General features: G+C 44.9%; 2 protein-coding genes across 49 annotated transcripts in view; both read right to left on the reverse strand.

Annotated features, from left to right (window-relative positions):
• Positions 1-13,794, reverse strand: part of LOC110526377 (sorbin and SH3 domain-containing protein 1) — an 83,664-nt gene that overhangs the window by 56,785 nt on the left and 13,085 nt on the right. The gene's annotated exons all lie outside the window — the stretch shown is intronic.
• Positions 3,420-5,775, reverse strand: LOC110526417 (E3 ubiquitin-protein ligase TRIM35-like). Its single transcript, XM_021607386.3, has one exon. The coding sequence runs from the start codon at positions 4,874-4,876 to the stop codon at positions 3,917-3,919; it is 960 nt and encodes a 319-aa protein (XP_021463061.2). The 5' UTR covers positions 4,877-5,775; the 3' UTR covers positions 3,420-3,916.

Consider the following 13,794-nt stretch of genomic DNA (forward strand, 5'->3'; position numbering starts at 1 on the left):
GTGACGCTTGGCATTCAGGACAAAGAGTTCAATCTTGGTTTCATCAGACCAGAGAATCTTGTTTCTCATGGTCTGAGGGTCTTTAGGTGCCTTTTGGCAAACGCCAAGCGGGCTGTCATGTGCATTTTACTGATGAGTGGCTTCTGTCTGGCCACTCTACCATAAAGGCCTGATTGGTGGAGTGCTGCAGAGATGGTTGTCCTTTCTTTAAGGTTCTCCCATCTCCACAGAGGAACGCTAGAGCTCTATCAGAGTGAAAATCGGGTTCTTGGTCACCTCCCTGACCATGGTTCTTCTCCTCAAATTGCTCAGTTTGGCAAGGCGACCAGCTCTAGGAAGTCTTGGTGGTTCCAAACTTCTTCCATTTTATTTATTTTTAACCAGGTAGGCTAGTTGAGAACAAGTTCTCATTTACAACTGCGACCTGGCCGAGATAAAGCAAAGCAGTTCGACACATACAACAACACAGAGTTACACATGGAATAAACAAACATACAGTCAATAATACAGTAGAAAAAAAGTATATATATACCGTGTGTGCAAATGAGGTAAGATAAGGGAGGTAAGGCAATAAAATAGGCCATAGTGACGAGGTAATTACGATATAGTAATTAAACACTGGAGTGATAGATGTGCAGAAGATGAACGTGCAAGTAGAGATACTGGGGTGCAAAGGGGCAAAATAAATAAATACAGTATGGGGATAAGGTAGTTGGGTGGGCTATTTACAGATGGGCTATGCACAGGTGCAATGATATGAGCTGCTCTGACAGCTGGTGCTTGAAGTTAGTGAGGAAGATAAGAGTCTCCAGCTTCAGCGATTTTTGCAGTTCGTTCCAGTCATTGGCAGCAAACAACTGGAAGGAAAGGCGGCCAAAGGAGGAATTGGCTTTTGGGGTGACCAGTGAAATATACCTGCTGGAGCGCATGCTGCGGGTGGGTGCTGCTATGGTGACCAGTGAACTGAGATAAGGCAGGGCTTTACCTAGCAAAGACTTGTAGATGACTTGAAGCCAGTGGGTTTGGCGAAGAGTATGAAGCGAGGGCCAGCCAACGAGAGCGTATAGGTCGCAGTGGTGTGTAGTATATGGGGCTTTGGTGACAAAACGGATGGCACTATGATAGACTGCATCCAATTTGTGGAGTAGAGTGTTGGAGGCTATTTTGTAGGAAAGCTACAAAATAGGATTGGTAGGATAGTCAGTTTTACGAGGGTATGTTTGGCAGCATGAGTGAAGGATGCTTTGTTGCGAAATAGGAAGCCGATTCTAGATTACATTTTGGATTGGAGATGCTTAATGTGGGTCTGGAAGGAGAGTTTACAGTCTAACCAGACACCTAGGTAGTTGTCCACATATTCTAGGTCAGAACCGTCCAGAGTAGTGATGCTGGACGGCGGGCAGGTGTGGGCAGAGATCGGTTGAAGAGCATGCATTTAGTTTTTGGAGGCCACGGAAGGAGAGTTGTATGGCATTGAATCTCGTCTGGAGATTAGTTAGCACAGTGTCCAAAGAAGGGCCAGAAGTATACCGAATCTGCATAGAGGTGGATCAGAGAATCACCAGCTGCAAGAGCGACATCATTGATATATACAGAGAAGAGAGTCGGCCCGAGAATTGAACCCTGTGGCACCCCCATAGAAACTGCCAGAGGTCCGGACAACAGGCCCTCCGATTTTACACACTGCACTTTATCAGTGAAGAAGTTGGTGAACCAGGCGAGGCAGTCATTTGAGAAACCAAGGCTGTTGAGTCTGCCGATAAGAATGTGGTGATTGTCAGTCGAAAGCCTTGGCCAAGTCGATGAATACGGCTGCACAGTAATGTCTCTTATCGATGGCAGTTATGATATCGTTTAGGACCTTGAGCATGGCTGAGGTGCACCCATGACCAGCTCGAAAGCCAGATTGCATAGCGGAGAAGGTACGGTTGGATTGGAAATGGTTGGTGATCTGTTTGTTAACTTGGCTTAGAGGGTAGATAGATAGATATAGGTCTGTAGCAGTTTGGGTCTAGAGTGTCTCCCCCTTTGAAGAGGGGGATGACCGCGGCAGCTTTCCAATCTTTGGGGATCTCAGACAATACGAACGAGAGGTTGAACAGGCTAGTAACAGGGGTTGCAACAATTTCGGCAAATCATTTTAGAAAGAGAGGGTCCAGATTGTCTAGCCCGGCTGATTTGTAGGGGTCCAGATTTTGCAGCTCTTTCAGAACATCATCTGGATTTGGGTGAAGGAGAAATGGGGGAGGCTTGGGTGAGTTGCTGTGGGGGGTGCAGGGCAGATGACCGGGGTAGGGGTAGCCAGGGGGAAAGCATGGCCAGCCGTGGAAAAATTCTTATTCAAACTCTCAATTATCATGGATTTATCGATGGTGACAGTGTTTCCTAGCCTCAGTGCAGTGTGTAGCTGGGAGGAGGTGCTCTTATTCTCCATGGACTTTACAGTGTCTCAGAACTTTTTTGAGTTTGTGCTACAGGATGCAAATTTCTGCTTGAAAGAGCTAGTCTTAGCTTTCCTAACTGCCTGTGTAGATTGGTTCCTAACTTCCCTAAAAAGTTGCATACCGCTGGGGCTATTCGATGCTAATGCAGTGCGCCACAGGATGTTTTTGTGCTGGTCAAAGGCAGTCAGGTCTGGAGTGAACCAGGGGCTATATCTGTTCCTGGTTCAATTTTTTTTTGAATGGGACATGCTTATTTAAGATGGTGAGGAAAGCACTTTTAAAGAATAACCAGGCATCCTCTACTGACGGGATGAGATCGATATCCTTCCAGGATACCCGGGCCAGGTCGGTTAGAAAGGCCTGCTTGCTGAAGTGTTTTAGGGAGCGTTTGACAGTGATGAGGGGTGGTCGTTTGGAGGCAACTGTGTTCTTGGGGGATCTTCATTGCTGCAGAATTATTTTTGGTACCCTTCCCCAGATTGACGCAAACATGTCTCGGAGCTCTACAGACAATTCCTTAGACATGTGGGCTCCCGTTGGGCTCCCGAGTGGTGCAGCGGTCTAAGGCACTGTATCACAGTGCTAAAGGCGTCACTACAGACCCTGGTTCGATCCCGGGCTGTATCACAACCGGCCATGATCGAGAGACCCATAGGGCAGAGCACAATTGGCCCAGCGTCATCCTGGTTAGGGTTTGGCCGGTGTAGGCCGTCATTGTAAATAAGAATTTGCTCTTAACTGACTTGCCTAGTTAAATAAAGGTTAAATAAAAAATCTATAAATAAAAAGTGTAACTTTCCAAATCATGACCAATCAATTGAATTTACCAGAGGTGGACTTCAATAAAATTGTACAAACATCTCAAGGATGATCAATGGACACAGGATGCACCTGAGCTCCATTTCGAGTCTCTTAGCAAAGGGTCTGAATTCTTAAGGCATTTATGCTTTTTATTTTTTATAAATTGTCCAAATGTTTTTATTTTTTTTAAACTGTTTTTGCTTCGTCATTATGGAGTATTGTTTGAAAATTGTTGAGGATTTGTTTTACTTTAATCCATTTGAGAATAAGACTGTAACATAACAAAATGTGGAAAAAGTCAAGGGGTCTGAATACTTTCTGAAGGCACTGTATAATGTGATTTGATGTCATTTTATCTGTGGCCAATAACCTTAAGCTTTCTTGAATGGGCACTTCTAATGTAACTCCATGTCAGCACCCACGAGGCTTGAATTCTTTTGCTCTACCCTTAGATTTGGCGGTGACGTCGTGTCCCTATGAGTGACAGAACACTGAGCCAATCACGGCGCAACTAGAGAACATCACCCAATCACGGTGCAACTAGAGAACATTACCAATGCCTACACTACACTATTTTCTGCTGGCTACCCATCAACACAGAAAGTACTGAGCTAGGCTGAAACACCTGTGTTTTGGAGTTGCCTTACTCAAGAAAGCAATTATTATTTTATTTATTTTTTACATTGTTTGCAAACTGATATGTGACAGCGTCTTTGGTGTATGTCACACTCATCAGATCCTCGGACAGGATGAGATGCGGATGGAACTATTTCCTGCATCTTCTCCCAGACTCTGAACTGCAGGTTGCCTAGGTACTTTGCCACGTGGATCAGTGATCCTGAAATCTTCTCCGGATTTGACAGGGTGCACTTTGCTTTTTTGACTGTGGCCTTGAAATTCTGCAGGAACGAGATATCGTCGGCTCCCAGCTCTTTCTCTATGGCTCTGATTGTGTCCGAAAGTGATGATATCTCCCTGCTCATCTCTTCAATCTTTTTTGTCATCGTCTGACTCTTTTGCTTCTCTTCCTTCCTCAGTGCAGCAATCCTGGCTTCCTCTTCATCCTGTAGAAACTGGTGAAGCTTCCCAAACTCCTCCTTAATCTGCTTCTCTGTGTGCTGGGCCTGTGTCTTAATGTGCTCTGCTGTTTGATCACAGGTCAGTTTAACTTCATTTAAGACCTCCAGCATATCCTTTAGGGGCTTCAGTGCCATCTTAACTTCCTCCTTATGATCCAGTGCAGCTTCATCTATGGGGATGCAGTCATGCTTTTTATGGTTCTTTGAATCCCGGCACACTACACAAATTGACTGCTTATCATCCAGACAGAACAGTTTGAGTTTCTCACTGTGCAGACTGCAATGCACATCTGGCCCTGCTGAATATCTCTGACCTTTCTCCTGTAAGTAGGCATCACACAGGTTCTTTAAAGCTAGGTTACATGGGGGGTTATCCATTGACAATCTTTTCCGGCACATTGGACATTCTCGAGATCCCTTCTGTTTCCAGAATTCCTTCAGACAGGCTTTGCAGACGCTGTGGGTACATGACAGGAAAACGGGATCCCTGAAGATGTCACAGCATACAGTACAGCAGAGATCCTCCTCTGGGAGGGAAGGTTTAGATTCCATTTTCTCACCACCACCGTCTCTCTTCTGTGATGGCTTCTGGAATTGAGGTTTACTTTCACTTTTGAAAACTTACAGCAGTGAGGTCTGTCAAACTTGGAAATCACAATGTATAGTAGATTATGCTGTTTCTTCAACCATATTCAATGGTTATTTGAATGTTGATTATTTCCAACAATTATAAGTCCACAGATAAGGCAAATAAATAATTTAGACCGAATGTTGTGAGCATTACTGAATAGCTACATGCTACAGTGTGGTTCCGTTGTGAACTCTACTACTTCCTGGTTGACAGATAATACAGGGGTGGAGTCTGCATACATCTCACGTGTGTGTACGTGTGTGTGTGTTATAAAATTGCAGAAATAGAACAAGCTCTCTCTTCAATACAGGACATTAACAAAACTCGAGCTCCAATTTACAATTACACAACACAAGGTTGCCACTACAATATCATGGTACAGTATACCATTAAATATATGTCATCAATGGCAGTCATATGCTGCCTTCAAATGCTCTTTGGAATCTCGTATTTCCCAGTTGGTGAAGTCGTTTATACAACATGATTGCGTTCAAGTGCTTTTTAAGAGATTTAGAATAACATAGCTAAGCAGGTAACGTTGCTAATAATTCCTTAGCTACCATGCTCGTCGAACATCTCATTCCAAAATCATAGGCATTAATATGTAGTTTGTCCCCCTTTTGCTTCTATAACAGCCTCCACTCTTCTGGGATGTCCTTCCACTAGATGTTGGAACATTGCTGCGGGAACTTGCTTCCATTCAAACATAAGAGCATTAGTGAGGTTGGGCACTGATGTTGGGCGATTAGGCCTGGCTCGTAATCGGCATTCCAATTAATCTCAAAGGTGTTCGATGGGGTTGAGGTCAGGGCTCTGTGCAGGCCAGTCAAGTTCTTTGTTACGTTCCCCAGTTTCTGTGTTGTGGTTTGTGTATTTGTATGTATGTGTGTGTTTCAGGATGGCTTCCTGAATTCCCCCAAGCAGCTGATTGGTCGGCCATGCTAATTGGAACTGACCCCACCCTCTCGTCAGGAACAGCTGTCTTCAATTACCAACTCCTTCTGAAGCTATATAAGCCAGTGTTCTATTGCTTAGAAGACAGATGATTGCAGAGAGAAGAGAGATGAGGGTGAGCGCCTGTGTTGGTTGTTGTTAGGAGAGCGATGGACATATGTCCTATGTTGGTTTTTTCTCAGAGACAGGTTTTGTTAAATATTTTTGTAGCTGCTGATTTGAGGCATTTGTGTGCCAATAGAACTGTGTTTTTGATTCTTGAAATTGTTTAATTACATTTGTATTATTCTGTTTCATTTGTTCCCAGGGGGGAAAGGGAAGGCACCTAGGTAGTGCTTAGGCAAGAGGCCTGCGGGCATACATAACTTGTAGTATTCACTGTCTATGCACACTAGTTAAGACCTGGGTGGACCACCCCCTGTATTTTGGTTAGCGCACTGGGTGGTGTTAAGTAAGTAGTGGGTAGGCAGGTAAGGTAGGAGAGGGGGGCTTTGATATTCTTTGCTTTGGTTCTGTCCAGCCCCTTTTCCCCATACGGTACCACTCTCTGCCTTTGTCATCCTTACTCGCACCTACAGTCCCACACCTCTTTCACTCCACGGGGAGTTGAGTTGTAGCAAGGTGTTGCGTTCCCTCTTCCTAGCGGCGTATGTAACATTCTTCCACCTGCTTGGCCATGGAAACTCATTTCATGAAGCTCTAGACTAAGTTATTGTGCTGAAGTTGCTTCTTGAGGCAGTTTGGAACTTGGTAGTGAGTGTTGCAACCGAGTACAGAGATTTATTTATGCGCTACACATGGCAGCACTCGGCGGTCCCGTTCTGTGAGCTTGTGTGGCCTTCACGGCTGAGCCGTTGTTGCTCCTAGATGTTTCCACTTACAATAACAGCAGTTACAGTTGACCGGGGCAGCTCTAGCAGGGCTGAAATTTGATGAAGTGACTTGTTGGAAAAGTGGCATCCTATGACGGTGCTACGTTGAAAGTCACTGAGCTCTTCAGTGCAGGCCATTCTACTGCCAATATTTGTCTATGGAGATTGAATGATTGTGTGCTAATTTTTAAAAAAAAAATTATATACAACTGTCAACGGCTGTGAATGAAATAGCCAAATCCACTAATTTGAAGGGTTGTCCACATACTTTTGTGTATATAGTTTATGCGTTTCTGAGCATTTGAATCTCACACGAGACAAAAACATCACAGTACTTAGTTTGAGTCTTGAAGTGATTAAAAACTGGGAAAATATGTCATTTATATTATGTAATTAATACCAATTCTGTTTATAGATACCAATCAATATGTACAGTAATCATGTACATAATTTGAAATTGAACTGCTGGCATTTAATTTTCCATTACTCTATCACTAATGATATTATTGCTGTTTACCTATTTGTTGTTTTTTATATTTCCTTGCAGCCCTCTCATTTGTGCAACATTGGGGGGGGGGGGGGGGGGGGGATGAAATTGTGACTGGCAAAGAAAATAAGGAAGAGTATAGAAATGGGCCTTTGTGTCTGAAACCTATTTTGACCAGGGCCCGGTTTCCCTAAAGCATCTTAAGTCTCAATGGTTCGAATGATGACCTTAAGCATTTTAGCCTTAAGATGCTTTTGGGAAAACGGGCCCAGGATGAGATCGAACAATGTTGTGTCATCGTGTTTAAATGTCGTGTTTGTTTTGTTTGTTGGTTGAGTGTGATATGTTGTATTGTGTCAATAAATAGGCAGATTCATGGGAACGTGCATTTAAATCTTGAGTTGTGTACAGTGTTTCGAAAGTATAGTGTTTTGAATTATATACATTTCTTTGCAGATGGTGTTAACAAACTGTAGCATTCCTGTTTTGTTTCAATCAAAGCATATATTTTGCCTAGTGGAGCACACTGAATTTCTCCATCCATGACCGCAAGGCCCTCCAGCGGGTGGTGGCCCAGTAAAACTACTCAAAAAACAGTGCCTTAGGAAGGCCCGCAGCATCGTCAAGAACCCCACACACCCCAGCCACAAGATGTTGATATTAGGTCTGATACCAACAGGCTCCGAGACAGTTTCTATGTACAAGTCATCAGACTGCTGAACACTTGATCTGGACTGATGACCTGCATTTACTCTCTGTGACTTAGAACACATGAACTCTCTCACACACACACACCTGTTGTTACCAGACTTGTATTATGATTGCTAAATACTGCACAATTTAAACACTTGCCCCTCATCCCCTCCTTCCCCAATACATTGGTAAAAATTGGACTATAAATTGTGCCTTCCTATATTATACTGCTAACATGTTTATTCTGTTCTACTGAGCCATTTACTTTGTATGATCTTTTATTTCTTACTGTTGCATTGTCAAGCAGGAACCTGCAAGTACATTACACATTTTGTTACAGTGTATACCATGTGCATCACGTACATCCGACTAATACAACTTAAAAACTTGTTGCGTTTTGGTAGCGTAGGAGAAAAATGCGACCATTCGCACAATCATCCTAAAATTAGGTGTTTTTTGTCTTACAGTATCATTATACTATATTTGGTTATGTACAATACTAACATTATGTGATCTTGCAGACATTGATCTAGCTTTGATCAATAGTAGTGCATGGGTAGAAATCACTGGGGAAGCCAAGCCCCCCCCCCAAAAAAGCCATATTACAACCTGTGTTGTGATTGATAATGGCGTTGTTTGCTCTTTAACCTGTTAATTCATATGCCTTGCGACGTGAAACATTGGCCTAAAGGTCGAGACAATAGGAAGACAGAGGCAGAATAAATTCAACCACACCTTTGTTTTATCACACAAAGTCCAAAGAGCTTGTAGCGGTATTTATTAGAGAGGGGTAAAGAAAGCTTTTGTTCGGGCGCCAGGCAGGTATTAACCATGCCGAAAGGAAAAGAGTAGAATAGAGAGAACCACTACCAGACCCACACACATCAGCAGAAGAGACTGCCTAGAGTGTAGCCTGTTTACCAGATAGCCAGTGGCGAGAAAAGAGAATACACACCATATAAAACCCACATCACAGCACAGGGGTAACCCAAACAAGAATACCTCATACAATAATACTAATACTAATAATGGCAGAGCAATTCAACAGCAACTTCATACAAGAACGAACCCAGTCATCAACATAGGATTTGCAATAATCTGTATTATTTTCTAGTAGATGAGTGCAGAGGGTATGAATGTGGGGGGGTGTTCATCGACACAACAAAGGCCTTAAAAATGTCCAGTCTTCTCGGCCACATGTCATTAGTACATCTCAATACAGTTCACATAACAATACACAATTGGCAAGCAACCTCCCTTTTAACTAAAATGTCCAAATACTTCAGGCAGGGCAATAATAGTCCAGCTCTAATGCACTTCAATGGGAAGTGCATTGGAAAAATAGAGAGTCTGTTGCAGGGTAAAGCACTGGAATGATAGAGGGAAGAGAAAAAGAGAAAGACAACAAGAGAGGTCTTAGCTGTGGTCTTCAGGCGTGCAGGTGTACTGTCTGACTGTCCGATGGTTTGTATGTTAAAGCTTCGCAACAATGTTGCTACTAATCCATGCGATCCATAACGGGCGTGGTCCCAAACAAAAACAACCACGACCTAGAGCGATTACACCGATGATTGAGTTAAATACTCTATAAACTACACACGCTGAACACAAACAAAACTTCTGCAGCACAGCACACACAATCAAACTGTCGCGCCACCAAAGAGCCTCTCCCCAAAGAGCTGAACGAGCTCTCTTTATATTCTTCTTCCTTACTGCTCATGCGCTCTTAAAGTGGCAGTGCACGGTGAAGGCTCTGTGCAGATTTCGCCACACTCCTCCCCCCATGAAAAAACAATGCCTGTAGAAACAGAGAGGATGCAGGCTTTGACAGGTTCATGTTCCTGCTACACAAAACCAGGGAAGTCCTCCTCATCAGAGTCCTCCACGAAGAGGTCCTGCAGGTGTTGCTTTTGCCTGCGATCCAGCTCTTCTGCCGTAGGGTAGCAGGGCTTTAGGTCAACAACATGCACTGTCCTGACATCTTCCCCAGTGTCCTCCAAACAGACCAAGTAGTTCACTGGTCCCAACTGCTGCACTACACGGTATGGACCTTTCCATCTCGAAGCTAGCTTGGCAGTGAACTTCTTAGATGCCTTTGACAGATGATGTGAACGTACCCAGACACGAGACTGGGGTGGAAAACACACGTCTCGTCTATGTTTGTCATAGTTTCTCAGCTGTCGTTGTTTGGCTTTGGTTTTGCTAGCCTCCACTCTGGCTAGCAAGGTGTGGTGGTGTTGTACGGCAGCAAACGCTGGGCAGTCAGGTGAAACATTCGAACTTTGCAAGACCCTGTCCATCGGTCCTTTTAGTGGTCTTCCCAGGTGGAGTTCGGCGGGAGTGACCCCAGAAGTCTCCTGCACGGCAGAGTTCAGTGCAAAGCGAAATTCTGGAAGATGCTGATCCCACCTTGTGTGCTGATCCCCCACAAATGAAGCAATCATCCCCTTCAGGGTTCGGTTTACCCTCTCGGTCAGGTTGGTCTGAGGATGGTAGGCTGTGGTCAGCTTGGCAATTACACCCCAGTAGGTACAGAGCTCTTTGTATATTCCTGATATGAACTGCGGACCTCGGTCAGAGAGGATTTGGTCGGGAATTCCGAATCTGGTAAAAACCTCCCTTCGCAGAATTAGAGCAATGGCTGATGCAGTGGCTTTGCGGAGGGGAAACAACTCCACCCAGTGTGTGTAGTAGTCCACTACCACCAATAAAAATTCATTCCGTGTCCCCCGGCTGGGAGGAAAAGGTCCCATGAGGTCAATTCCCAACATTTCATTTGGATGGTTCACCACGGTCTGCTGCATTTTCCCGGCAGGTCTGCCAATGTCTGGTTTGTATTTCTGGCAGACTTCACACTGCTGTACAAACTTCCGGGTATCAACCCACATGCCTGGCCAGTAAACCACCTCTTGTAGTCTTCGATAAGTTTTAAAAACTCCAAGATGGCCACTCATGGGATTGGCATGATAAGCTTGGATTATCTGGTCACACAATGTAGAGGGAATGAAGACGCGATAATGGGTGCTGTGTATTCCATCCCCTCTTGGAGTTTTTCGATACACTTTATCCTGAATTATGCTATACTTATCATTGAAGCGACTCTTGGAGTCTTCTTCAGACAGACTCTTGTGGATCGCCATGATGGCAGCATCCTTCTGCTGTGCTCTCCATACACTCTCATCATCCAGAGGAAAGGAATCATCCAGACATTTAGCGGTAGTATAGGTACTGCACAAGGGAGGACAAACATTGGCAGTCTCTGTAATCCGAGAAAGGGCATCTGGTACAACGTTCAGTTTTCCTTTGCGATACTCAATGATGAAGTCAAACTTCTGCAGTCTGATAGACCAGCGAATAAGACGGCTGTTGGTCTTGCCTGATGCCAGAACCCACTGCAGAGCAGCATGGTCTGTGACAACGGTGAAGATCTTTGCCTCCAAGTAGTAGCTCCATTTCTCCAAAGCCCAGACCACAGCGAGGCATTCCCTTTCAGTCGTTGAATAATTCCTCTCGGCTGAATTAAGGGTGCGACTTGCATAGGCAAGAACTTCTTCTGTTCCAAGTCCTGTTTGTTGAGCCAAGACTGCTCCAAGTCCTGTTTGACTTGCATCCGTGTACACAATGAAATGAGCATTCAGGTTAGGATGTCCAAGCACTGGAGGAGTAATTAGACTGTTTTTGAGTGCTTCAAATGCACCTTGGCATGCAGGGGTCCATTGGAATTTCACACCTTTCTTCTTAAGGTGATTGAGGGGTTCGGCTACCTTTGAAAAGTCAGGCACAAACCTGTGGTACCATCCAGCCATACCCAGAAACCGCTGAACAGCCTTGAGGGATGTGGGAATTGGGAATTCCTGCACGGCTGCAACTTTGTCTGGATCTGCATGGATACCTTCAGCATTAACCACATGACCAAGGAACTTGAGTTCTGGCAGACAGAAACGACACTTCTTCAAGTTCAAGGTCAAACCTGCAGCCTTTAGTCTGTCGAAGACGGACTGAATGTCTTGCAGATGTTCCGCGACAGAGGAGGAGTAGATTATGATGTCATCCAGATACACAAGACAATTTCTACCCCTCAGATCTCCCAGGACAGTCTCCATCAACCTTTGGAAGGTTGCTGGAGCATTCTTCAAACCAAAAGGCATGACTTTGAAGGAGTACAAACCAGCAGGGGTGACAAAGGCAGTCTTGTCCTGACTAGCGGGATCCATTGACACCTGCCAATAGCCACTGTTCAGATCCAGATTACTAAAGATGGATGCTCCTGCCAGAGATTCCAGTATGTCATTTATGTTTGGTAGAGGGTAGGCATCACTTTCTGTTATGGCATTCGGCTTCCTGTAGTCCACACAGAATCGATATCCACCATCTTTCTTAGGAATCAGGACAACCGGAGAAGCCCATCCGGAAAAAGAAGGTTCCACAATTCCATTCTCCAACATGCTTTTGAGCTGTTCATTGAGAATTGCCAGTTTGGCGGGGGACAGCCTGTAGGGACGCTGCTTAATGGGGACCTCATGCCGGGTATAGATTTTGTGTTTGAAGACGGTTGTACGGCCGAGTGTAAGAGTACAGACCTCACTGTTCACGTCCAACATCTGGGATAGCTGCCACCTTTCATCATCCGACAGACATGCCTGTTGCACCGCTTGTTTGATGTAGAAATCAGCATCAGGTTCGCTTTTGCTCTCGGATAGAAGGGGGGGTACGGCGGTAATCAGGGTGATAGTTGGGTTCTCAGACTTCACTGGTGGAACATGTTTTTGTCTTTGTCTCTTTATATTTTCTCTGTTTCTGACTTGACCTTGTCCGGACTCTGCATAATGTAGCAGGCTCCAACCTGAAATCAGTGCATTACCAGGTTGAAATGGATGAGGCTGAGAATAGTCAGAGTGCAGCCGATAGGAGGGTTCGGACATCGAGATGGTCAGTCCACTGAAGAACAGGAAGTCTAGGCCAAGGACTACAGCAAATGCAAGGCTTGAATCTGCAAGAATTGCCACAGGAAGGTTAATAGTCTCACCATGCAGTTGTATTATTATACTAATCCAGCCCAAGGGAGTGGTAGGTTCTCCATTGGCCAAGTACAATGGTCCCTCCTCCCATGTTCGTAGCTCCTCATGAGGTAATGCCATGTTCTGCCACAGGGCCTCTTGCATCAGGGTGTAAGATGCCCCTGTGTCGATTATGACCTTCCCTCTCCAGTTCCTAACAGTCAGAGGAACCAATAGTTGTTGCGGAATAGGAATAAGACCGCTAGCTGTGCTGTCTAAAGGCTTCATGGTGGGCATTAAGGCTGACCCAATTGTATGCAAGCCACCACGCCTGTCTAGACTTTCAGTCTTCGGTCCTTTCCGACCTTTTCCTGAATCCTGACGCTGGACATAGAGCGGGCAAGAATCTGGAGGATGTTGGACTTTACACCTCCAACACATAACTGGACTTTTGTCCTGGATCTTGGGTACAAATATCTGAGACGGTTTAGCCCCAGGAGAGTTATTGGTATACTGGGATGAGGGAACCGGGTTTTTAGTTTGGAGGTGGCGCTTCCAGTCCTTCTCAAACTGAGTCCCAAGCCGCACCAGATCATCCACATTTTGCACACGTTCTCGAAGTTGACTAGCAAGGCGGGGAACCATGTTCTTAAGAAGGAGTTTGACCATCTCCTGCTCAGTAATGTCAGCCTTCCATCTTCTACATAGAACTCGATAGGAGAAGGCAAAGTCCCGTATTGGCTCTGCTTCACCCTGGACTCTGTTACGAACACGTTCCGCCAGTTCATCCCCATAGTCCTCTGAGAGGAAGGCTAAGAGGAATATTTTTTGAAACT

This window comes from Oncorhynchus mykiss, chromosome 1 (genome assembly GCF_057628025.1).
Source record: "Oncorhynchus mykiss isolate SJ-2025 chromosome 1, ASM5762802v1, whole genome shotgun sequence".
Taxonomy (NCBI): domain Eukaryota; kingdom Metazoa; phylum Chordata; class Actinopteri; order Salmoniformes; family Salmonidae; genus Oncorhynchus; species Oncorhynchus mykiss.

Coding starts and splice junctions, on each gene's coding strand:
- LOC110526417 (XM_021607386.3), bottom strand. CDS start 4,876: ATGGAATCTAAACCTTCCCTCCCAGAGGAGGATCTCTGCTGTACTGTA.